Source organism: Bidens hawaiensis, unplaced genomic scaffold (assembly GCF_021521415.1).
Source record: "Bidens hawaiensis isolate Kalapana, Puna unplaced genomic scaffold, B.hawaiensis_p1.1 tig00027591_1, whole genome shotgun sequence".
Taxonomy (NCBI): Eukaryota; Viridiplantae; Streptophyta; class Magnoliopsida; order Asterales; family Asteraceae; genus Bidens; species Bidens hawaiensis.
In genome coordinates this window covers 77,886-101,835 of record NW_027494476.1, presented here as the reverse complement: position 1 = coordinate 101,835, position 23,950 = coordinate 77,886, and the positions used below count along the sequence as shown (strand labels likewise).

General features: G+C 35.7%; 1 protein-coding gene across 1 annotated transcript; it reads left to right on the top strand.

The window, feature by feature from the left end:
- Positions 1 to 15,448: 15,448 nt before the first annotated feature.
- On the top strand, positions 15,449 to 19,931 carry LOC143575711 (protein NDL2-like). The gene is made up of 11 exons (XM_077060002.1): positions 15,449 to 15,524; positions 16,617 to 16,716; positions 16,796 to 16,893; positions 17,004 to 17,092; positions 17,574 to 17,634; positions 17,721 to 17,807; positions 17,884 to 17,961; positions 18,046 to 18,102; positions 18,472 to 18,527; positions 18,647 to 18,782; positions 19,584 to 19,931. The coding sequence occupies exons 1-11, from the start codon at positions 15,462 to 15,464 to the stop codon at positions 19,800 to 19,802; spliced, it is 1,044 nt and encodes a 347-aa protein (XP_076916117.1). The 5' UTR covers positions 15,449 to 15,461; the 3' UTR covers positions 19,803 to 19,931.
- The last annotated feature ends 4,019 nt before the right edge of the window (positions 19,932 to 23,950 follow it).

Genomic DNA, 23,950 nt, shown 5'->3' with positions numbered 1-23,950 from the left:
ATATGTATGTATGAGGATGTTTAGTTTCGGTAATGATGATTTGATGGATGCACCCTTTTACTTTTTAAAACTTTTGGTATGACTATCATAACTATTACTCCTGACATTATTTACTTAAAACTTGAACTCACTCAGCTCAAGCTGACTTTGTGTGCATGTTAGTGTGAGTTTCAGGTTAGGAAGAGGATGCCTTATCGCTTGGACGTGCACGAAGCTACTTGGATGGTGAAGGGCATACGGGAATTGAAGTTTTACTATTAAACATTTATTTTAAAGGTTTTTATTTAAAGATAATTATGTTGATTTTTGGCAAAATTCCCAGGTTTTGGGAACTCATTTACTTGTTTACGTTTTCCGCCGAATTATACTCTGTGATGCTTATTTTAATGAAAATAATTGTGTTTAAGTTTAATTGATTTACAAGTGTTTTGAATGAATACCAACTGTGGGGTTCCCGGGGTTCGGGGCCTTACATCTGGGTTGTCGTTTTGTGGGTTGAGTTTCGAGGGCAACGGCGAGGAAAACAAGAAGACATGCTACGAAACGTGAAGAAGTCGCGTAACATGGGGTGTAAAAATGCAATTCGTATAACAACCAAAAAAATATTACAAGAGAGATTCCTAAAAAAAATCAGAATCCATCTATATAATCATAAAAATAAAGGAGATACTTCGCATGAAACAAAATGTGAAATCGTAATTGAAATGTTCATAAGTCAAGCATGAGTTTTCGCATTTAATAATAACCTCGAAAATCTTTGAATAAACATATGGAAAATATATCAACTTTTGAAATAAAAATATGGATTTAATACAAACTTAATATAAGTAGTGAAATCGAATTGAAAATCAAATGTTCATGTACCACCAAACTTTTCGAATTTTCAATTATAACCATGATAATTAAATGAATTATATAAAGAAAACGAATTGAAAATCGACTATTCATATATTACCATAACTTTTCGTATTTTCAATTCAAAACGTAAGAAATAATGAGTATTTTCAAATAAAGAAAATGAATTGAAAATCGACCATTCATGCATCACCATGACTTTTCGAATTTTTAATTTTTAAACACAAAACAGTAAATGAATATATAAATAAATAAAACGAATTGAAATTCGACGATTCACGTATCCCAATGACTTAAAATCATAATATAAACAATTAAGTCAAGAATCACACGTTGTATGAATTCGATTGTCACACTTCTGCCTTATCTCCTTGTTTTTAATATTAACAATGCGCCTGCAAGAGATATAGCCAATCACCAAAAGTTCAAGATGGAGAAGATTAACGGGAAAGGAGAGTAAAAAAGGGTAATTTGGGTGAAGAGTGGCATTCCTTATAGGGTTTCAAAAGTGGCATCTCCTCAATGGTGCCAATTTTGCCAAATAATTATGCTTTAAAGTAAGTATGAGCATGCCAAATCGCTACATAGACAATGCAACGGAGCTGGCATAGGGCCTTGTTCACCTATGTCTAGGCTAAAATTAGAGATGACAATCAAACCCAAAACCAATGGGAAAACCTGAAACCCGAAATATTTGGGACTGGTAATGTCCATTCCATTAGGGTTTGGGATTTCTTATGAAACTTTTCACAGGTTTGGGACGAGTATAGGGTTTATAATCGGTTACCCGACCCCATAACATAGCCCCACCATCTCCGGCCACCATATTTTCCAACGAAACCACCACCATCTACTCCATTTCTTCTTTCTCGGTTTTTTAATGTGATTTTCGAGCTTCTCACGCTTCTTTACTCAGCTTGAAGCTTCTCACACTCGTGACAATGTCGTGATAGTCACTAATCTTCCGACTTTTTTCAGAAAAAATCCCACAATTTATTGTTATAATACCTCGGTTTTACGGGTTGGAAACCCTAATTTGGAAATTGGTTGTGGGAAATTGGTGGCTTTAGCATCTGTTGTGGTGTTGGTGTGAGTGAGTCGGAGAGGAAGTTTTGAATGGTTTTCAGTGGTTGACGGAGAGGTTGAGGATGTGCGCCGGCGGTGGTGGTGGGGTTGTTGCATCGGAAGCCTGGTGGTGGTGTGGTCGTGTCTTGTGCGGTGGATTGAATGATGATGATGGAACAAAACTTGAAGCTTCCTCTGTTTGTTAACTCAGCTTGAAGCTTCCTCTGTTTTATTATCCATCGGAAGCTTGATAGATTTGTTTTTGAGGTATATTTTGTTGATTGTTCTTCACATTTAAGTAACACACGGGTTTTGTTGTTGACGCATACTTAGGAATTAAGAGGAATTAAGTTGACTGATGAGAAACTCGAAAATAACATTTAAAAATTGAGTAAAGAAGAGAGATGGTCGGAAAATATGGTGGCCGTGGTGGTTGTTTGTGGTGGTGGCGGTGCCGGTTAGGGCTGTCACTTTTACCCGAAAAAACATGTACCCAAACCCGAACTAACCCGACCTGAAAAACACGAACCCGAACGACGTCATTCGGGTTGGTTCTCGGGTTTATTTATAAGTTTCGGGTCAACCCGAATAAACTTTTAGTTTTTAAATTAAATATATTTTTAGGTATAATAGGCTTAGTTTTAGTCATTAAAGTTATTAGTATCTGAGCTTAATCGACTGTTATCATTCCAACTATTATGGATTGATTGTTTATTGCTAATTTATATTTTCCGTTATTACTAATAGCAACCGTAATTGAACAACCAAATCACGTCTGATTAAACACGATAATGGTTCGAGTTAGTTACTTAGTTTTACTCTTCTTTTGCATTTTTTATGACTTTATCAAGTTATGTTGATTTTTTATTTGATTGTTTGCGTTACGAGTAAAGGAGAATATGTTATTTAATTTTAGTATTGAAGTTTTTAAAATTTTTTTGATTTTTGTTTCATTTTCTAGGATTCTAGGATAATTGAAACTCGATTAACCTAACCCGAAAATACCCGAACCCGAATTACCCAAACCCAAAAACCTGCGAGAGATTTGGGTTGGGTTTCGGGTTAAGATTTAAAACTTTGAAACCCGAAGAACCCGATCCGAAAAACCCGAAACCCAAAAAACGAACCCGAAGAACACCCCTAGTGCCGGTGCAGGGAGAACCGGGATAAAATTGCAGGTTAGAGAGAGAGAGAGAGATGGAGATAATTTATTTTTAAATATTTTCATTTGGCTCAAAGTTTACGTTATCTACACAAATAGTCTCTCAAAGAGGAAAAGACAAATTCACCCTGATGTGCTTTGCACATGACTAGTTTTAACGAGAAAACTTATCTGGGTTAGAGCCAAAGGTCAAAACGTGATAAGGTTTTTAATTATAAAAGATGCTTTCTGATATTTTTTCGCTAAAGGACATCCACTGAAAAATCATGTAATATTAAGGACGAGTTTTGCTATTTTGTTTTTAACCCATCTTACTAGTCATTGAATTTTCAGTTTCTAAATTGAAATTGAAACTTAACTTTTCTATAAAGCCAACGTACACAGTTTACCATTTTGTTATCTGTTTATTCGAAGCTTTTATTTTTAATATGCTGCTCAATGTATTTGAAAGTATTTTGAATGTTCTTTTTTTCAAACAAATTAATAATCTTTTGGTAAATAGTTACATGCATTTATTCATATGATTAGTTATCTCAAACCAATAGATACCCGAAGAGTTTTAAACTGGGTATATATTCAACGGTGTTTCTAGTAAACCTCTGGATATACCCGAAATCTGTGGGTATGCCCAATACCCGATAGGTAATTATTCGACAAACACCTGATGGGTTCGGACGGACTTTAATAATCGAGTATGGGTTATGAATTACCTAAACTCGTCCAAAGCCCGACCCATTCTCATCCCTAAAAAAATCCAACTCACATCAAACCATTTAAAATGGGTTAAAAACGCGTCTAATTATTTTTGCATATAACTATATTTAGAGCCCGTGTAAGAATCAAGTATAAAAATTATTTTAAAAAAATGGGCTATGTAACGTCAACATCAGTTGGAAATGAGAACAAAACCTCCTTTGCAAGAAGATAAATACATTTCCCATCAAAATACGTTTTGGATGGGATGAGAAGTATGCAGTTAAGCGTATTCAGATGGAAGTAGTATTAAGATGAGTGACCTGCTCGGAAGTCTCCACATTGACAACCAAAAGCAAATCTGTGAGCCAATGATTGTTGGTCCCGACCAAAACAGATAATGTTATGGTGCGGCGATAGCTGAGCTGTTACTTGTTAAATGACTCATTTATTTATAACTAGGTTAGGTACTCGTGTCTTACACGGGTTGGACAACTGAAATTCTGTAGGTGATAACTTTTGATAAATAAAGTTGAGTAATACATTAAATAAGTATTAAGTTAAATTATAACTACTATTCAGAAACTTAAAAATAAATCATAAATCTTTAAATGCTTTTTTAGATACAACAATAGATGATACACAAAAAATATAGTAGGAACTAAAGTATAATAGTATTATGAGAACATACAATCAGACAAAAAGAACCATCATCAATAGAAGAAAGTTTTCGATCAGTCAAAGAATGTACAGTAAAAAAAAATCAATAAGGTTTTGATCGGCAATATATGGATAGAAAGAAAGAGATTATGGTTACAGGGGAAAAGAAGGGGATTCAGTTAAAGATCCACATGTTTTTAGGAATGAACCCGTTGAGTAAGGTTTAGCAGCTAGAATGTTTCATATATGTGTAAATGTTTTCTTATATATAAAAAACGATATAATTTATATTAGACAGGTTAAATAATAAAAATGCTCATTATAAAAATGCTTTATAAATAAACATAACGTTTTTCAAAATATAAAATACGTTTTGTAAACATAATTAGAGAATTCATTAAACAAAAATATATTAAAAAAAAACTATAAAAAGTTGTGTCAAAACATGAAATGAATCTGACCTGATCCATGACGATGTTTCCACGGATGTCGAGATGAACAAACCACGTCTTGATCTTCTTCTCCGGTTGCTTGAGATCTGCAATGGCCTTTTGGGGTTGTGGAGGTGACTGCTAAGAAATCTCAAGGATCTCTTGTTTACAGACACAAAAATGGTTATGGTGGTGGCTCTTATTGAGCATGACCCTTAATAAGGAGGTGGAGACCTCCTTATATAGAGAGCCTCATGGCCACCATCATGGTACCCTAATGGGCCTAGCCCAGTTAGGGTTACCTCCACAAAACCCCCTCAGCCCAATAACATTGTATTAGTCCATATAATAAAATAAGCCAAACATAATAAATTTAGGGTCGTAAAACCGGGTTTATTACCATACCCCTACAAGCCCCCCAAGTCCAGTGTTGCTCCTAGGCGTGCAAGCGTTTAGGTGGAGCGCTGGACTTTATAAGGTGTGTTAGGACATGAGGCGGTTTTTTCCCTTTTCTTCGGCCTTGTCTTTATTGTCTTTGAGTTTTGGGAGGTTTTCTCCATGATGGTGACATGTTGTGGTCCTTGTGATAATGATGGTGCACTAGCATGAATAAGATATAGCACGCATCATAACAATAGTGGCGCGGGGCCTGATAAAAGATAGAGTGTGCGTCTCGATAATAATGTAATGTAACTTGCGCGCGAGGCAGCTTACGAGCTATAAAAATAATAAAGCTTGCGCGCGAGGCGACTTACGAGCTATAAAAATAATAAAGCTTGCGCGCGAGGCGACTTACGAGCAATAAAAATAATGAAGCATGCGCGAGTCGCAGCTTATGAGCTACAAAAATAATGAAGCATGCGCGAGTTGCGGCTTACAAGCTGTAAAAATAATAAAGCTTGCGCGCGAGGCGACTTACGAGCTATAAAAATAATTAAGCTTGCGCGCGAGGCGACTTACGAGCTATAATATGATGATAATGACTGGCCCACAAGGGCCTCTTCTGCGCAGGATGACTATCCCGGCTTGTCTTCAAAATAATAATGGAGGCACAAACGGCCAGATAATAATAATAATGTCATAGGTGCTTGTGCGACTCGTAGCCGAACCTGCAAAAACATATCAACTAAAAGTGGATGTAGTGCATGGTTCCCATCCTCGGGCAAATTACGAGGTGTGCCCAACCTACGTTGGCGCGTGGCCGTTTGGGTTTATGAGGATTCCCAACCTTTAAGTTTGGCGCTATAGCCGTATGGGTTTGTAAGGATTCCCCACCTATAATTAGGACGTCTTCCATAGGCGAATTATGAGGTGAGCCCAACCTAGTATTTGGTGCATAGCTGTGTGTTTTAGGGAATTTGTAACCAAGCATGTGCTATTGTTAGCGTTCTGGGATTTGGCTACCAGTATTCCACGTCTCTGACACGAGCATCTTTCCTGATTGAGGGAGGTTTCCTTGTCATACTTGTAGTAACCCGAGGGTGGTAGAATGTCAATATCTAAACCCTTACTTTGTTATCATAATTAATATAATGGCAAAAGTTTAGGGGCCCTTTTGAGATTTTGAAAATTAATTCCTTTTTGTTGGAAAACCTGTAACATACACGTGTCGCGTCGTTTTTATCCACTGACTTGCATCAGTGACCTGCGAATGTTCATAGATGACCCGCGGCGTTCATAACGATCCGCGGTGATCGGTTTCGCCTAACGGAGTGTTTGTCTACGGTGCGCGCATGCATGACGGAGAGTTGAGCGTGCATGCATGGCGAAGGATTGAGCGCGCATGCATGGCGGGAGTTGAGCGCGCATGCATGGCGAAGGATTGAGCGCGCATGCATGGCGGGAGTTGAGCGCGCATGCATGGCGAAGGATTGAGCGCGCATGCATGGCGGGAGTTGAGCGCGCGTGCGTGGCGCAGGATTGAGCGCACATGCATGGTGGGAGTTGAGCGCGCATGCATGGCGAAGGATTGAGCGCGCATGCAAGGCGGGAGTTGAGCGCGCGTGCGTGGCGCAGGATTGAGCGCGCATGCATGGCGGGAGTTGAGCGCGCGTGCCTGGCGCAGGTTTGAGCACGCATGCATGGCGGTGTGTTGCTTAGCGATGCGCATGCACGGTGGCGATCAACTGTTGAGGTGGTGTGGTATTTATAGAATTAGGATTTCCAATGATTGGGCTCAGACCCAATTATGGCCTTTTTTGGCCTCCTCCTATTGCTTCGCGTCACGTGTACTGAGGACACCTGGTGCTTTTCATTGATTATTCTCTGACCAAGGTATTTCACTTGACCCATGTGCCATCACGTGGTGGCACATGGGCTTTGCTGAGTTGTCCACCCTTCATTGGCAGCTGTCAACACCAGCACAGTCTTTATTCCTTAAAAGATACCTTCTGGAAGGTTGTTTGATGAGTGGAGAGTGACTCATTTGTTGATTTGGATTAGACTATTGTCTCGTCTGATGAGTACAATCATGGTTGTCCTTATCCTGATTTGGATTAGACTGTTCCTCATTTGTTGTGTTGCTTACGCGCGGCATGCGCAAGGTCTCCTTTATTCTCACGCGCAGATGTGATATGTGTGAGCATATGTGATGCGTGAGCATATGTGATGCGCGAGCACATGTGATATGCGTGAGCATATGTGATGCGTGAACATATGTGATATGCGTGAGCATATGTGATGCGTGAGCATATGATATGCGTGAGCATATGATATGCGTGAGCATACGTGATGCGTGAACATATGTGATATGCGTGAGCATATGTGATGCGTGAGCATATGATATGCGTGAGCATACGTGATGCGTGAACATACGTGATGCGTGAGCATACGTGATGCGTGAGCATACGTGATGCGTGAGCATATGATATGCGTGAGCATACGTGATGCGTGAGCATATGTGATATGCGCCACGCGCATAGGTTTTGGCTTTGTGTCTTCATGACATCCTGATTTTAAGCCTCGTCTATATTTTGTGGGTTGACCCGCCCCGCTCGATGTTAAGGCGGGTGCATACCCCTTCAAGCCCCCCCAGTCTAATGTGTCTTGTCTCGCGCGAGCGAGATAAGATAGATATTAGACTAGTTTGCTTTTTCAATAGGGCTTGTTTTTTCTTTTTCTTTTCTTGCACGCGCGTTGCGCGCAATTCCATCCCTTTGGTTAAAACGAATCGTCAACGCACGTGGTTGGTTGGTGTTGGATCGCGGTGGTGCGGTGCTCGGCGCCAGCGCGCATGTGTGATGGCGCGCTGCTGCTTCATAGCGGTGGCACTCATGCATGGTGGGATGCACCATGGCGGCCAGATGGTTTTCCCGCGGTGGCGTGTACGCGTGGTGGCGCAATGACCTTATGCGGTGGCGAGGTTCACTTGTCGTGGCATGAATGAATGTCGACGGAATGTTAATCCGTGACTGTGCGCATGTTTGGTGGCGGATTATTGACCCGTGACGACGCATCGTGATCCGTGGTGACGCGCTGCTGCTTCATGGCGATGTATTGAATCGCGGTGGTGCATGCGTGATGGCGGTACATCGAACCATGGTGGCGCATGCGCGATGGCGCGCGCGTGTGCTTGTTGAATATAAGGTATGCTTACACATTGAAATTTGAACAAGGTTGTAAGGAAATTATTAAGTACCCCCTTAATAGTTGTCATATTTCAAGCTATTTTGCGATATTTTGAATATGCTGACACGCGCCTTTGCATTTCGTTATTCCTCTTTTGCGCGACGTTATCGTGCATTTATTATAGGGAATTATGAATGAGTTTTTTAGCCTTTACGTGTCAGTATGTGTTACTCTGCCTATATCCATTATAATCCCATGCGCGGCCCCGACCTGAAACCTCAACAACTATGTTTTGGCATGTGCTTTGCCTTAGTTGTGCTTAGGTATGTTATGGTCCAGCTGCGCAATACGTGGGATGGATGCTATGAGTAATTTGAGCTAAGGCTCATATTATTGGGCTAAGGCCCTGACGTTTTAGAGTTAAAACTCGTCAACGCGTCTGAGCTTGAAGCTCGCGCATGTATGTTTTACTTCGTTTTATTTTTAGTTTGATGTCAATATAATGTTGTCATATTGCTCAAATTAATAAAAAGGAAGTGTGAAACATGTATGCAAAAATCAAAATCAGGCTTGCACATGCATGGCGGCGGAGTCGTGACTCGCGAGCGTGCATGCTTGGCGGAGAGTTGCGTGGGCATGCATGGCGGCGAGTCTTTTGCGCAAAACCCACATGGTGGTTCCGCGGTGGTTTCCACGGGCGCTCACGCATGTCGGCGGAATGGTGACCCGCTGGCGAGCATGCATGGTGGCAGTCTTCTGCGCAAAACCCACATGGTGGCGGTCTTTTGCGCAAAACCCACATGGTGGTTTCCGCGGAGTGAGAATTCGCGGGCGCGCGTGCATGGCGGCGAAATTCTCCGTAATCTAGACTGTAATTTTAAACCTAAAATCCAGGTCTATAATCCAGATCTAGATCTGTAAATCAGATCTAGATAGGTCTGAAGCTCGGAGCGGAGAGAATTTAAAACCATCACAGATCCGGAGGCTTGATCATCCGAATCAGGTAGTTTCTTTTTTGGATCTACAAATCCTTTTCAGCTTCATTTTTGCACAGATCTGGAAGCCTCTTTAGATCTATGGATCTTTTTGAGCTTTAATAGAACAAGTCTTGAAGCCTCTTTCTGTAAACTTCCAGATCTGGGTTTTTCTTGGGAGAGATCTGATAACCGAGACGAAAATCGAAGGGTAGTTCGTTGCCGTCCCACGGATGGCGCCAATGTCAAAACATGAAATGAATCTAACCTGATCCATGACTATGTTTCCACGGATGTCGAGATGAACGAACCACGTCTTGATCTTCTTCTCCGGTTGCTTGAGATCTGCAATGGCCTTTTGGGGTTGTGGAGGTGACTGCTAAGAAATCTCAAGGATCTCTTGTTTACAGACACAAAAATGGTTATGGTGGTGGCTCTTATTGAGCATGACCCTTAATAAGGAGGTGGAGACCTCCTTATATAGAGAGCCTCATGGCCACCATCATTGTACCCTAATGGGCCTAGCCTAGTTAGGGTTACCTCCACAAAACCCCCTCAGCCCAATAACATTGTATTAGTCCATATAATAAAATAAGCCAAACATAATAAATTTAGGGTCGTAAAACTGGGTTTAGTACCATACCCCTACAGTATGTATAACTATTTGGAGAGAGAGGCGGGAAGAAAAAGTAAAAATGTATAAGGAATTGACATGTGGTAGAAGAAAACTTTTATTTAAATAAGTATGAAGTTAAATTATAACTACTATTCAGAAACTTAAAAATAAATCATAAATTTTTAAATGTTTTTTTAGATACAACATTAAATGATACACTAAAAATATAGTAGGAACTAAAGTATAATAGTATTATGAGAACATACAATCAGACAAAAAGAACCATTATCAATAGAAGAAAGCTTTCGATCAATCAAAGAATGCACAGTAAAAAAGAATCAGTAAGGTTTTGATCGGCAATATATGGATAGAAAGAAAGAGATTATGGTTACAGGGGAAAAGAAAGGGATTCAGTTAAAGATCCATGTGCTTTTAGCAATGAACCCGTTGAGTAAGTTTTAGAAGTTAGAATGTTTCATATATGTGTAAATGTTTTCTTATATATAAAAAACAATATAATTTATATTAGACAGGTTAAATAATAAAAATGTTCATTTATAAAAATGTTTTATAAATAAACATAACGTTTTTAAAATATAAAATATGTTTTGTAAACATAATTAGAGAATTCATTAAACAAAAATATATTAAAAAAAGCTATAAAAAGTATGTATAATTAATTGGAGAGAGAGGCGCGAAGAAAGAGTAAAAATACATAAGAGATTGACATGTGACAAAAGAAAACTTTTATTTATTATATAGTATAGATAGCGATTATTAGAGTTCGTGTCAAACCACAATGTGAAAGATAAATTTCTTTTTTTTTTTTTTAACTTGCAAAGTTATTTATAAATCTAGTGTTTGTTTTGGTGGAAGAAGTGTAACAAGTGTCAAAAGCCATTGCATACAACTCAGCAAGAGCCAAGGAGGTAGATCGAGTGAAAGATGTGTCGGTCTCTAACTCTGGTTAAATTCCTTAACTCCAGTTAAACAGGTGGTGGCCCGGTCCACTCGTGACATGGACCAATAATAGCGGCAGATAATTTATAGAGAGCGTCGGTGACTCGGTGGGTGTTAACCATGATTTGAATGAGGGAGAATTTATATTATAAAATATTGCATTTTTGGCCCTTGTATTTATTGTATTGAACAAATCCTAACGTTGTTTTAACGTTTTTATAAAATTAGACACAAACAACAAACCAAAAGATTAACATTTAACAATCCATCAATTTAGTTATTGAAATTTAGATTATTAAGACAGTTTATGAAGTTATTATCAAAAGAAAATGCTAGGTTGGTATTATCTCATCTATAAGAAAATGTTAGGTTGATATTAACTCATTTATATAAAATTGACTAAAAAGATAACAGAAAATAAAGCATATCAAATATGTTGAACGAGTATCAAGTGGATTAAAATGCATTTAAATACTTATAAATACATATGAAGAAAATACCGAACTCGATACATTTAAGATGTATATTTGGGTAATAGATGATTAGCCTTAAAATTTCCTTGGATTTGAGATGTGTTATAAATACCCCACTCTTGGGATTACATGAACTCGTTTACTTGCATCAAAACTGAATATATTTACCTTATTATGAAATATTAAAAGTATAATATGCATTATGTTGAAGTTGCTAATAACTTTAATGAAAGTATGAAGTTAGAGTAAAATTTAGTTGAAGCCGGTTTAGTGAGTTTAAGATTAACTTTCGGGTAATTGACAATCCAACCGGATGTTTTTTAGCTGCGTTAGAATTTAAATGGCTAAACATAATATTCGCAAACCCGTGATTAATCATTGAAGTAATAGATAATATGTAACATATACACGCAAACTCTTTAATATTAATTATTATAGATGATTATATAATCATGCGTAGAGTGTGAATACCCATTATCATCTAATTTATTAAGTTGACTATACTATTAAGTTTTTCTTGAACGACTAATAATTACACTAAAATATGTTTTCCACGGGGCTCAACCCCTTGCTTTTAAGGAAAGCAACATCAGACTAACACAAAAACCACACTAACACCTAACTCCAATGCCTTTTAAAAGTCTGTGAAAAATGTTATATTTATTTGTTTTCCATAATGTTTACAACTACAAAAGTAATAAATTTAGAGAAAAAGTTGGTGCGCTTCAATATTTTGAACAACTTAATTCATGATTTTGACATGAATATTGACCAATAAGATAGATTTTTTAACCTTTTAACTATTTCACATTTCTCCTCTTATGATACACATTAAGGTAAATATCATATTTCTTAGTTTAAAAACAACAAAAGTTATCATTAATTCAATCATCCATCCATTTTCTAAATGTAAAACAGATTTTTTAGCTATTGATGTTATTAGAAAAAATCTCTCTATTTTCAAGATAGATGTAATCCTCATTACTCATTAATGCACCTACAGGTAAGACGTTACTGAGTATGTTTATTTATTAATTTTTTTTTCTAAAAATGAGAAATAGCTAAAGGTTAAAAAGATTATATATAAAAAAATATCGTAAAAGTCCTAATGTTTCACGCTTAATATATTAAAGCTTGATAAAAGAACCCGTTGAATAAAACTTATCAGAAGTTATGTGAAAGTTGAATTGCTCAACCAACAATATTAATGACATATTACAAGATCAGCAACATTTGTGACCATTGTACTTTGTTTATACTATTAGAAAAAAAGATAATACTTTTTACATACTATAGAGTATAGACTATTGATCATGGCTGTTAAGCAGTGACGGATCTAGAAAAAAAATTCAAAGGTAACCTAATTTTTTTACCGTACATTCATAAAAGATCGTCTATGAGAATTCAAGAACCAACGAGGTCCTGTACGAGTGTAACAGTGAGCCCCTATTTTTTTTATTTTCCATATTTTAAATAGGGTTTAACGTCTAACGAATCTAATTGTTTATAACATCATGTTTGACCAAACTCGTTTTGAATAAAATTTACGTCGAAACATAGACTGGATTGTTGTGAATAAAATTTATATTGATACGTAGATATAAATAAGCACGTCGTAACAGAGGATGATTGGTTCGGGCTACCCAATGTTGTCTTCCATCACGTGCGTATGAGATCGACTTTTAATATTGTATTACCCCAGCTAACCGTCTTTATTCATTACCTTGGATTACCAGTCTTTATTCATTAGTCGTTAAAACCAATAAAGCAAATAAGATCAACTAAATTAAATACACCAAGTCTATATATATCCATTAAAAAAATTCATTTTGCCCAATTCTTATTGGTTCCATTTATTAATTCCAACATATATCTTACAACCTTAGAATTTATTAACATTTAAATAATTTAAAATTAAATTTAAAATACCTTTGTAACTTCAAAATTTATTACCATTTATTACTATTTGTAGTAGATGTATTAATTTTAAAAATTTGTCACTACTAAAAGTTGGTACTATATAATAATTATTGGTACTATATGATAATATTCTTGCATTCTCTATACGTGAGTCTGGAACCTTTTTATTTATTATCTTTTCTCAAGTTACTATGATAGACTTTAAGATTTTCAGGTTGGATCATCATACTTGCAACGCCCTCCTTGTTCTAGAGCTCCATTATAATATATATATTGTATATAAACAACAAAAAGTTTTTGTTGTAACTGAAAATTCGGTTTTCAAAAAAAAAAAAACAAAAAATTAGCCGTCGGTTAATGTTTCGGTTAAGTTTTTTTTGTTCGTTTTTCGGTTAATTTGGTTTAGGTTCGATTAATTCGGTTTTCTGCTCACCCCTGCATTCTACTATGTAACTTCATTTTTTGTATGTTTATGATTTTCAATGCTTTCTTTCCGTATGAATATGAATTGCAATTATAAATCACGTTGTCGTCTCAAAAACATATTCAAAAACATCTTGTCGTTTTAAATGACATGTGTGTACTCGACGATTTATATATTTTCGCCCGTATCGTACACGGGTCAATAACCTAGTTACGAATGAATGTATTAATACATAACAAGTAGAAATCCAATTGTTTTTCTTTTTTCTTTCCTTTTTTTTTTAATAGAAGAAATCCAAATTCAAAATGGAACTTTCAGTTCACAGTTATCAAAATATATATTATATTTTTAATTTAACAAAAAATCAAATGAAATGACATGTAAGGAACTTTTCAATTTTATTTTTCTTTTTACCTTGATAATTAAAAAACAAAACTCATCTTTTACCTTTATCCTCCACTTTCACTTTTCTGCAACTACATATCAACGGAAAAATTTCCTCTTTCACTTTTGCTCAGGGGTAACCTAATCTTTGCTCAGGGGTCCCAATATATCAAATTGTTAAAAATAAATAAAATTTTGCACTACGCAGCGAAAGTTGAGGGGTAACCCAGATTACCCCTGGATATAAGCTAGATCCGCCCCTGTTGTTAAGATCTATATAAGACACATGTATGTCATGTATGTTATTTAGACAAACATGTGTAACTAATCGATACAAAACTAAAAAGAGTACGAAGAAATTAGCTTTACTAAACTTAGTAATATGCAATGAGAGGAGAATAAGGAACAATAAACATTAACTTTTACCATTTTTTAACTTAAAATTATTAAAACTGAAGCAATAAATGGTTAATATTGTTCTGCATGTTTTCACGATATATACTTATCTGCATAGGGATGCCCTATCAACTTAATAACTTTAAAAGTTCTATCTGAAAGTCACTTTGTATTTGTATTGTATAAACCAATGCTATTAACTTAATTAAGTTGATAAACCTATAAAAGCAGGGTTATATCCAACACAAATAAAATTAATTTCTAAACATACAAATAACCAAAATAATTATTATTACCATTCACTTTTTAAGTTGAGTAATTATAGTATAAATAACACAAATAAAATTAACTTCTAAACGTACTAATAACAAAAATAATTATTATTACGTTTTTCAAGTTATGTAATTACAATATAAATAATAAAAAATAGTACTAATAATTATTTTAGCTAAAATCCAGACGACGACGATTAATAATAATAATAATTTCTTTAGTTATTTGTACACCTTTTACTTAGAACTGTTTGCATTTAGTCATCAAATTAGAAGAGTAAATATGTAGGCAACAAATAACAAGTTTAGTTATTTGTACACCTTTTACTTAGAACTGTTTGCATTTAGTCATCAAATTAGAAGAGTAAATATGTAGGCAACAAATAACAAGTTTGAAACTATAGTGGCCAAATCGTTAAAACTTAAAAGTTACGTGGCAAAAACCAGCATCTTACCTATATCTATATGTATATTGTCAGATATATATATAAATCATATTTAAATACACAAACGCAGATTTCTATATAAGCCCATGGATTCCAAATCCAACATTTATATTTGAAACATTAGGTTAGAGGTTTTTGTTCAATAATAACAATAATAATATCCATGGCGGATTCAAGCGATTCTATCTCCAGTGACATGGATTCAACCTCCTCTGCTTCCTCAAAGGTTTGCAAATTATATCAAGATTCATAATACCCACATGAAAAAATCAAATATTCATGTAAATATTATATATATTCATACGTTTCATTTATTTAGAAATGTATCTGCTATATCATGTTTAAATGTTTAATCTACTTGTGATTATTACAAGTTTCTGTTTCACTTGTGCTTTCTTTTTTGTTAAGTCTGCTTTTGATGGTTGAGTAGATTGTAAGTAAATGGTAGGTGAATGCTAATGATGTAAGGAATCATGATATAAACTTGTTGTCTACTATCGGTTATCGCTTTCTTAAATTGGCTGAAAACGGTTGTACATATAAGGAAAATTGAGTTTTCAGCAAACTGTGTTAGGATTCTGTTAGTCGTGGATTGTTCGGAGCAAATATGTTAAAAGATGGGACTGTCGGCAGGCATTTTGTAGTTGGGACTGTTATTTGCCAATAGTCAATAGTTGAGAATATTCCAGTTTTCCTAAATACAATAGCTATCAAGTCAAAGAAGGATTCATGTAAGCATTCCAACATTGTGTAATCTTGTTGCAACTAATTAGATGATGTTGCATGCTATATAATAGCTTTTGCTTGTTTTATATGAAAAATTGTATTATTTTTTTAATACCCATAACATATTTTAGTTTTTCTTTTTCTTTTTTTTATTTTAACTAGGCAAGGCCTGCGCGCCTAACGCCTTTGATAACTATGATCCATCTGTATGAGATTTGCTGTTTGTAGATGGTAGTTGCTGCTAAACACATAAATCATGTGATTAATTTTACTTTATAGCTTTTGTTATCCTTTTCAGATTGCTGAATAGGAGTGTTTTAGGTGAAGCAATTTTATAATATTGTGTATAAAATTGGTGCAATAGTTATTGTGTTCGACTACGTTCAGTGGACCTTTAGCCATACGTTCGGTTGTACCTGTTTGTCTGAAGTTTGATTGTATTATATGATAATATGGTAAAAATTTATTCCAGGGGACCTTTGGCTATAAATTTGTATTGTCTCTATCTGAATATTACAGACTGAAAATGAAACTATCTTACTTATGTTCTCTACCTAATAATAATAATTAGTGCCCTTTGTATTGAATTCAGGAACACCTTGTAAAAACTTCCAATGGATTTGTATCCGTTGCCATATTCGGTGACCAAGACAAGCCACCTCTGGTTACATATCCTGATTTAGCTTTAAACCGTAAGTGATGGCTTTTTTGTAATTAATTACGAATACCTGTCCTATTATTAAATAATGCATTTGTTTGTTTGTTTGGCAGATATGTCATGTTTCCAAGGGCTTTTCTTATGCCCTGAAGCATTTTCGTTGCTGGTTCATAATTTCTGTATTTACCATATTACCCCTCCAGGCCACGAGGTTGGAAATCAGTAATCACCACCTTTAGTTTTTCGTAATTACTTTAAGCATGCTTGTATTTCTTTAAATGCATATTTTCTTATATGGTATATCCTTAAGTGCTTTTGCAGTTGGGAGCTGCTGCAATGCCATATGATTATCCTGCATTATCTGTTGATGATTTAGCTGATCAGGTTGCTGAGGTTCTTGATTATTTAGGGTAAAATTTTAATATGTCTTGATTCCTATCTGAATCGTTCGTTTATGTTCGTTTATTTAATAAATGAATGAACATAAACAAAGCTTTTTGTTCAATTACTTAAATGAACAAACATAACACATATCTTGTTTAATTGTTTTTGTTTGTTCATTTATTAAAGTTAAACCAACGAGCACGCACACGCAACGTTCATGTTCGTTGGCTTTGCTTATTCTGCTGGGAACATATTGCTTAAAGATAGCAGTTTTGATCCATTTACATATTAACGGGTCAAGTGTGTTACGTTTCATCTGTAAGTCAATCGCTTAAAATAAGAAATATTAGCTAAAAGGGAAACAGGTCAACGTGTTGAACGCCTGCCAAATTATACTTCTTATGCATAAAACCTTGTATCACAATTTATTTAGTTAGCTATTTACTTTATTACAGTGAATTGAATTTATGAATAACTTCTTCTTTTCTCATTTAATTGCTTTTGCAGACTCGGTGCAGTTATGTGCATGGGAGTAACAGCCGGTGCATACATACTCACCCTGTTTGCAGTAAGTCACATCTTTTGTATGTCGTGTGAATTTCAATTCTCAATCTGCAAAGCATTTGATGGGTATTTTTTTCTTTTGGCTAATAGATAAAATACACACGTCGTGTGCTCGGTCTCATACTTATTTCTCCTCTATGTAAACCACCTTCCTGGACCGAATGGTTGTGTAACAAGGTTAAATATTATAAATATTCTTTTTTACACGTGACAGTTTGGACCCATTTACTTATGTAATATCTCTTGTTTGCAGTTTATGGCAAACGTTCTTTATTATTATGGGATGTGTGGTTTAGTAAAGGAGTTACTGCTAATCCGTTACTTCAGCAAGGTGTATATCAGTATACTTTCTAGGTTGTGTTTATGTATTTGATGATGAAACGATTTTATTATATATTTTATAATTAAATGACAGGAAGTTCGTGGAGCAGCGATAATTCCTGAAACAGAATTAGTACAGTCATGTAGAAGAGTAAATTCTTTCCTTAAACTATTAATGAGAAAATTGCACAAATGGTCCCTGTGGTTTGACCATATTGCAAGTTTGGTCCCTAGATTTTAAAAATCGCAAACTTACTGTAAACATTTGTGAGAGGGTTGCGTTGTTTAGTAGTCCCCACCGTTTAAAATTGCAAACTTTCTCTAAACATTTGTGCAACCCTCTTAACTTTTGTGAGAGGGTTGCATGTTTGGACTAAGTTTGCAATTTTTAGAATTTGGGGACCAAACTTGTAATATGGTCAACCCACAGGGACCATTTGTATAAATTTCTCATTATTAAAATTGCATGCAACATTTGAATCATGTTTCTTATAATGATTTTTTTTTTTTTTTTGTGCAGTTGCTTGGTGAGTTGCAAAGTCCAAATGTGCTCAACTTTCTTGAAGCTATTAACGAGTAAATATCTCACTCTAATACATAAGATTATCGTTGTAATAGCACAGTTACTGATTGTTATATTGCATTTTTGAACGCGTTAACTATTTATAAAAGATGTGAAAAATTGTTTGTCGTAGGAGACCAGACATCACCGAAGGATTGAAGAGATTGCAGTGTCGGTCCCTAATCTTTGTGGGCGAATATTCTCCGTTTAATTCTGATTCTCTTCACATGACCTCAAAGTTAGATAGAAGATTCAGTGCATTGGTAGAGGTATGCAACAATCACTCAGTTTTTAGTTACAAATGAGTTGATTTGGTTAGTTGGTTTGCGTTTTATCCCGTACGGGTTGACCGGGTCAAATATAAACGGGTAACACATGAAAGTTGTCCTAAATTGTAGTCAAAGATTAATACTGTAATTAGTTGGCCAAAAACCCGAAAATTTGGTTTTTGAGTTTTTGAAAACCGTTCGGTTTCGGTTTTAGCATTTGGGCAAACAATTTATTGGCCAAGAATAATGAATTTGGGCCTAAATCTTTTTGATAGTTATATTTGAGCTAAAATATTAAAGTTAAACTTTTATTTAACTTCTTATACATCAAAAATAAAAAATAAAATCCACACACAAAGTTTGGTTTTTTCAGGTTTAATTACATGCAAAACCGAAGGTGAACCAAAAGTTGGTTTTTATGACAACATGTAACCAAGCCATCAGTTTTAATTTGGGTTCGGCATTTTTGGTTACGTCTTTACAGATCAGTTTTTTTGGTCTCATTCTCATCACTAACTGTAATTAATAGTATCCGTTTTGTAATAATATGCTAAACTGTTTATATTTTTGAAAATGGACAAAAGTGTTGGCAGGCCAAACCAACCCGTTTTGACTTTTACTAAAAGTTGTCTACTTCAACCCGAACATGTATTGACCCATTACCAAAATAGTCATTTTGCACCTCTAGTGTTGCATATTGGCATTTTAACAAGAGCGTTGATTAGTATTAAGAACGGAACAAGTGGGTCAAAAAGTCAACTGTTCTATTTGACATGAACATGTTCTTGTATGCATATATAGGTTCAAGGATGTGGATCAGTTGTAACGGAGGAGCAACCAGACGCAATGTTGGTACCGCTAGAATATTTTCTAATGGGTTTTGGGCTCTACCGGCCCTCTGAGACGAACGTAAGCCCACGAAGCCCATTAAGCCCAACTTCCATCTCCCCCGAGCTATATACACCCGAAAGCATGGGCTTAAAGCTAAAGCCCATTAAAACTCGACTTTCACAAATCTGAAAGGAGTGGTAAGGTATGTTGCAAGATTTTGTAATTCTATGTATCTTATACGGGAAGAATAGATGAAGGTATATAGACAGAAGCGAGGTTTACGGAAAGAGTTGAGATAGTTTTAAAAAGTTAACTAGAAAAGGGCTATAGTCATGTATATCCGCCAAAATAAATGTTGTATTCATATGATTAATATCTAGTTTAAGAGGACAACTAGATGATAGTTGATCATATGGTGATTAATATCTAAAGCCCATTATCGGCTTAGGCCCGTGCTGCTTATGAAGTCATGTAACCAGTGTTGAATGAAAATCAATGGATTTAGTTAGAGGTGCAAATCCTAACCGTTTAATTTTAATAGTTTGCATCAGCTTGCAGGCATCATCCTCAATGTTTTTAAAATCACTTTGGTCATTCATTTTTTAAGTTAAACGAAAGCAAGCGAGAACAAACCAGTCTTTTTGTCGCATCCCCTATAATTTTTTTGTTTATTTTTTTATTATTTTTTTCTCAATGAGTCCGTCTGAAGGAGATGCCACATTCTTGGTTTAGGTTTTATTTGAAGTTATAATTTGAACATTTGTTCTTGGCATGATTGAAACAAATGTATGAAAACTTGATTAATGAGCTGTTAAGGTTTAACATGGTTTTTAATATCCCAAGATTTGATGGATGCCTGTGCTGAATTAATTTATATGTGTGGACGCGTTTGTAACAAATTAATATGTAAGCTGATACAAACGTAAAAGATGTTTTCTGTAATTTTATCTAAATATAAATCGGCATTGAAATGTCTAGGTTTGATTACACAACTGCTCAACCTCTCAAATACTCTCTAAAGCGCAAAACCCTTCATCCCTCAAAGTCTCATCTCTACCCAATTTGTTAAATTGGCAAATCAAAATACGTTGTTTTGATAATCGAAACAAAGAGAATACCCAAATATGCTGGAAGTTCGACTTGTATCTAATGCGGATTACACTGTTGCAAAAATTGTAGACTTTTCCTCAATCATCTCCATCTCCATCTCCATCTTGCGAGCTCATTTGGAAAAACATTGCAAGGCAGTGAAACCAAGAAATGAAGACGAAGGCTCTGGAGCAGGCAACCAAAGAGGAAGATGAGGCGAATGACGATTCGACGAATAATGATGACATCATATAAAACGAATAGTTGCTTTTGTTTATCTATGTCTACAGTAATTTATTACTTATTTTAGTAGTTAATTTTTTTCTTTTCAATCTCTTTACTTTTTTAATGAAAACAGGTTAGGTATGAATGAAAATGGGTTGGGTTTTGGACGGATTTAGATAATCCCAGTGCCATAACCGTTTACAAAATATCTCTCAAACCCATCAAGTAATTACTCGCCTGGTATTCGGGTAAACCATGGGTTCAAGTAGCCAATTAGTTTACGGGTATACCCCGGCCAAAGCTGTAAAGTATCTATCGAGTTATGAATAGTAGCTCTTAAATCAATTGCAAATATGATAACCAATAAAATATCTCAAATGACTAATCAATTATAACAAATATTTGAGTATATAATTGGGTAAATGGGACACTGTTATCGGGTAACTGGGTCGGATAATTGAGCATATTGCATATCTCATACCCATCCCAAAGCCATGACAATTTTAAAAGGTAATCTCAAACCTGTCCGCTGGTGAGCCTTGTCCCACTAGCCATTTCTCCACCTTCCATTCACTGTCACCTTTCTCTCTCTTGTAGCGTGTAATTGGAAAAACTGCATGTTAGATAGGGTGTTCAAAGTTCGGTTCGAAACCGCGAAACCGGCCAAACCGGCCATCGGTTTGGTTTCGCGGTTGGTTTTTTTTCTTTACTCTATGTCGGTTGGTTTGAAAATTTCCAAACCGTAGTGAACAGTTTGGTTTACGGTTTGAATCAAAAACCAACCGCATAAAACCGGACCGGACCGTATGATTTATTTATATGTATTTTTTAAATATTTCATATAATACATATGTGTATATACATATACACTACTAAATATTGACAAATATTAATAATAAACAAAAAAAAAGTGGGCTAAGCCCAAATCAAAAATGCAAGAAACTGGCATTTTGTTTTTTTAAACGAGATCCTACAAAAGTAAAAATAAGTTGTTTGTTAAATTACATAAATTATTGTGACTTATACAATATTTACATATCATGAATTATTTTGGACATATTGTATAAAGATGGAACAAGACCAAACCGCGAAACCAAACCGGACCAAACCGTTATTAACGGTTCGGTTTAAGAGTTCAACATTTCGGTTTTGGTTTACGAAAATCAAAAACCGTTACTAACGATTTGGCTCACGGTTTGACCTAAAAAACCGCGAAAACTGGACCGCGAACACCCTAATGTTAGATCCCTAATTTCTTCTTGAAGATTCAATGGTTGACTTTTACCTCCGTGCATGGTGCTCAATTAGTTCTCGGTCTTGCTTTTAAATTCTCCTATTAACGATAAACAACGGGTGGGTTCACTTAGTGATTTTAATGTGATGGATGGTCTAAAATCCAATCAGTAAAAACATTTTATATCAAGCTCTTGCCTTGTTGCTTCTTGGTTCTTGGTTTGAGAAGTCCCAATGTTGTTTCATGGTTTGGTTTATGTTTGATTAATTTGCAAGGTGTTTGCAAAGAAACTTGACTTAAAATTGGAAGATGCTGAAAGGTGGAATTTGAATATCATTCGAAGGTCAAAGCTAGAGTTTACAAAAGTAGCCCACCGGTAATAATTTGGTTTTAGTTCATTCTACTAACATTTGTACATTACATAGGTTACTTTCATAAATTAAATAATGTTCGATTGAATAAAAGTTTACTTATTTCAAATATTATGGTGGCACGAATTATATTCGTTACGTGCACAAAAAACCCGAACCCGGAACCGGACCCGAAATAATTACCCGGAACCGGTTTTTTTATACTCGGGTTTTTAATACCCGAACCCGTACTCGACCCTACCCGTAGGGTATGGATAGGGTATGCATTTCAATACCAAAACCCGTACCCGGAACCGGACCTGATTTATAACCGGTAATACCCGAAAACCGGAACCGGTTCCATACCCGGAACCGGGTTTTTCCAATACCCGAAACCGGGTTTTTCAAATACCCGATTTATACCCGAAATTACTCGAAAAATACCTGAAAATACCCAAAAATATCCCTAAAAATTGTAACCCCTTATAGAAATCCAATCTATACCCGAAAAAAGCCCAAAAATAGGGTTTTTTCAATACCCGAAAATAGGGTATTCAAATACCCGGTTCAATACCCGACCCGAACCCGAACCCGATGCATAGGGTATGGTTTTTAGAGAGAATACCCGGACCCGAACCCGACCCGGGTATTGCCAATACCCGATTTTCCAATACCTGGTCATACCCGAACCCGGTTCCATACCCGAACCCGGGTATTTGAAAAACCCGATTTATGCACCTCTACGTTACGTAATTAATAACTTAGTATTCAGGTTTATTTATATAAATGATAAACGGATTTATATTTGATGTTATAACATAATTAGGTTAATTAAAAATACTATCGGGATTACTATATGGGTCACGTTTACATTTACTGGGCGCTAATAAACTGGGTTATAGAACTACGCCTAACTAAGTTCGGCCAGTTCATATTTATTGGGCTTAATTGATATTGTGTCGGTTAATTTATAATGGGGTTCTGTTGTTGGTTCGCGTTGCTTAGGTCGGTTCCATTAGTTGGCCGGATTTTATATTGGGTCGAAGTTATATTGGGATAAGCCCAATTATGATGTCTAAGTGTTATTGGGCTTAATTTCTTATTGGGCTTTGGAATATGGGCCTAGTCTATTGGGTGTTACGAGGTCTAATGAGCCAACCCCATTTAACTCTACCCGAGTTAGTGGATCAAGCCCACTGTGGTTTAGAAAAATACAGACCCTAACTTTAGGAGGGTTATAGTTTTCACTAATAAGATCCTTTTATGATAGTTACTTCTTATAAAAGAATGTGGCCACTAAATAAAAATGGTGAAGTTGTATAGGAATTCATGGAGACAATGCGAAAGGGCAACAAACAAGTTCTTCGTCTACAAGAGTCGTGGGTATTATATTATACTACATAATAAATGACAAGTTTGGTGCCGCAAGTGCATATTGG

Excerpts from the sequence above, each read along its gene's own strand:
- LOC143575711 (XM_077060002.1), top strand. The coding sequence starts at position 15,462 with ATGGCGGATTCAAGCGATTCTATCTCCAGTGACATGGATTCAACCTCC. Across the intron at positions 16,717-16,795 it reads TCCTGATTTAGCTTTAAACC|ATATGTCATGTTTCCAAGGG; the intron begins GTAAGTGATGGC and ends TTTGTTTGGCAG. Across the intron at positions 17,962-18,045 it reads TAATCCGTTACTTCAGCAAG|GAAGTTCGTGGAGCAGCGAT; the intron begins GTGTATATCAGT and ends ATTAAATGACAG.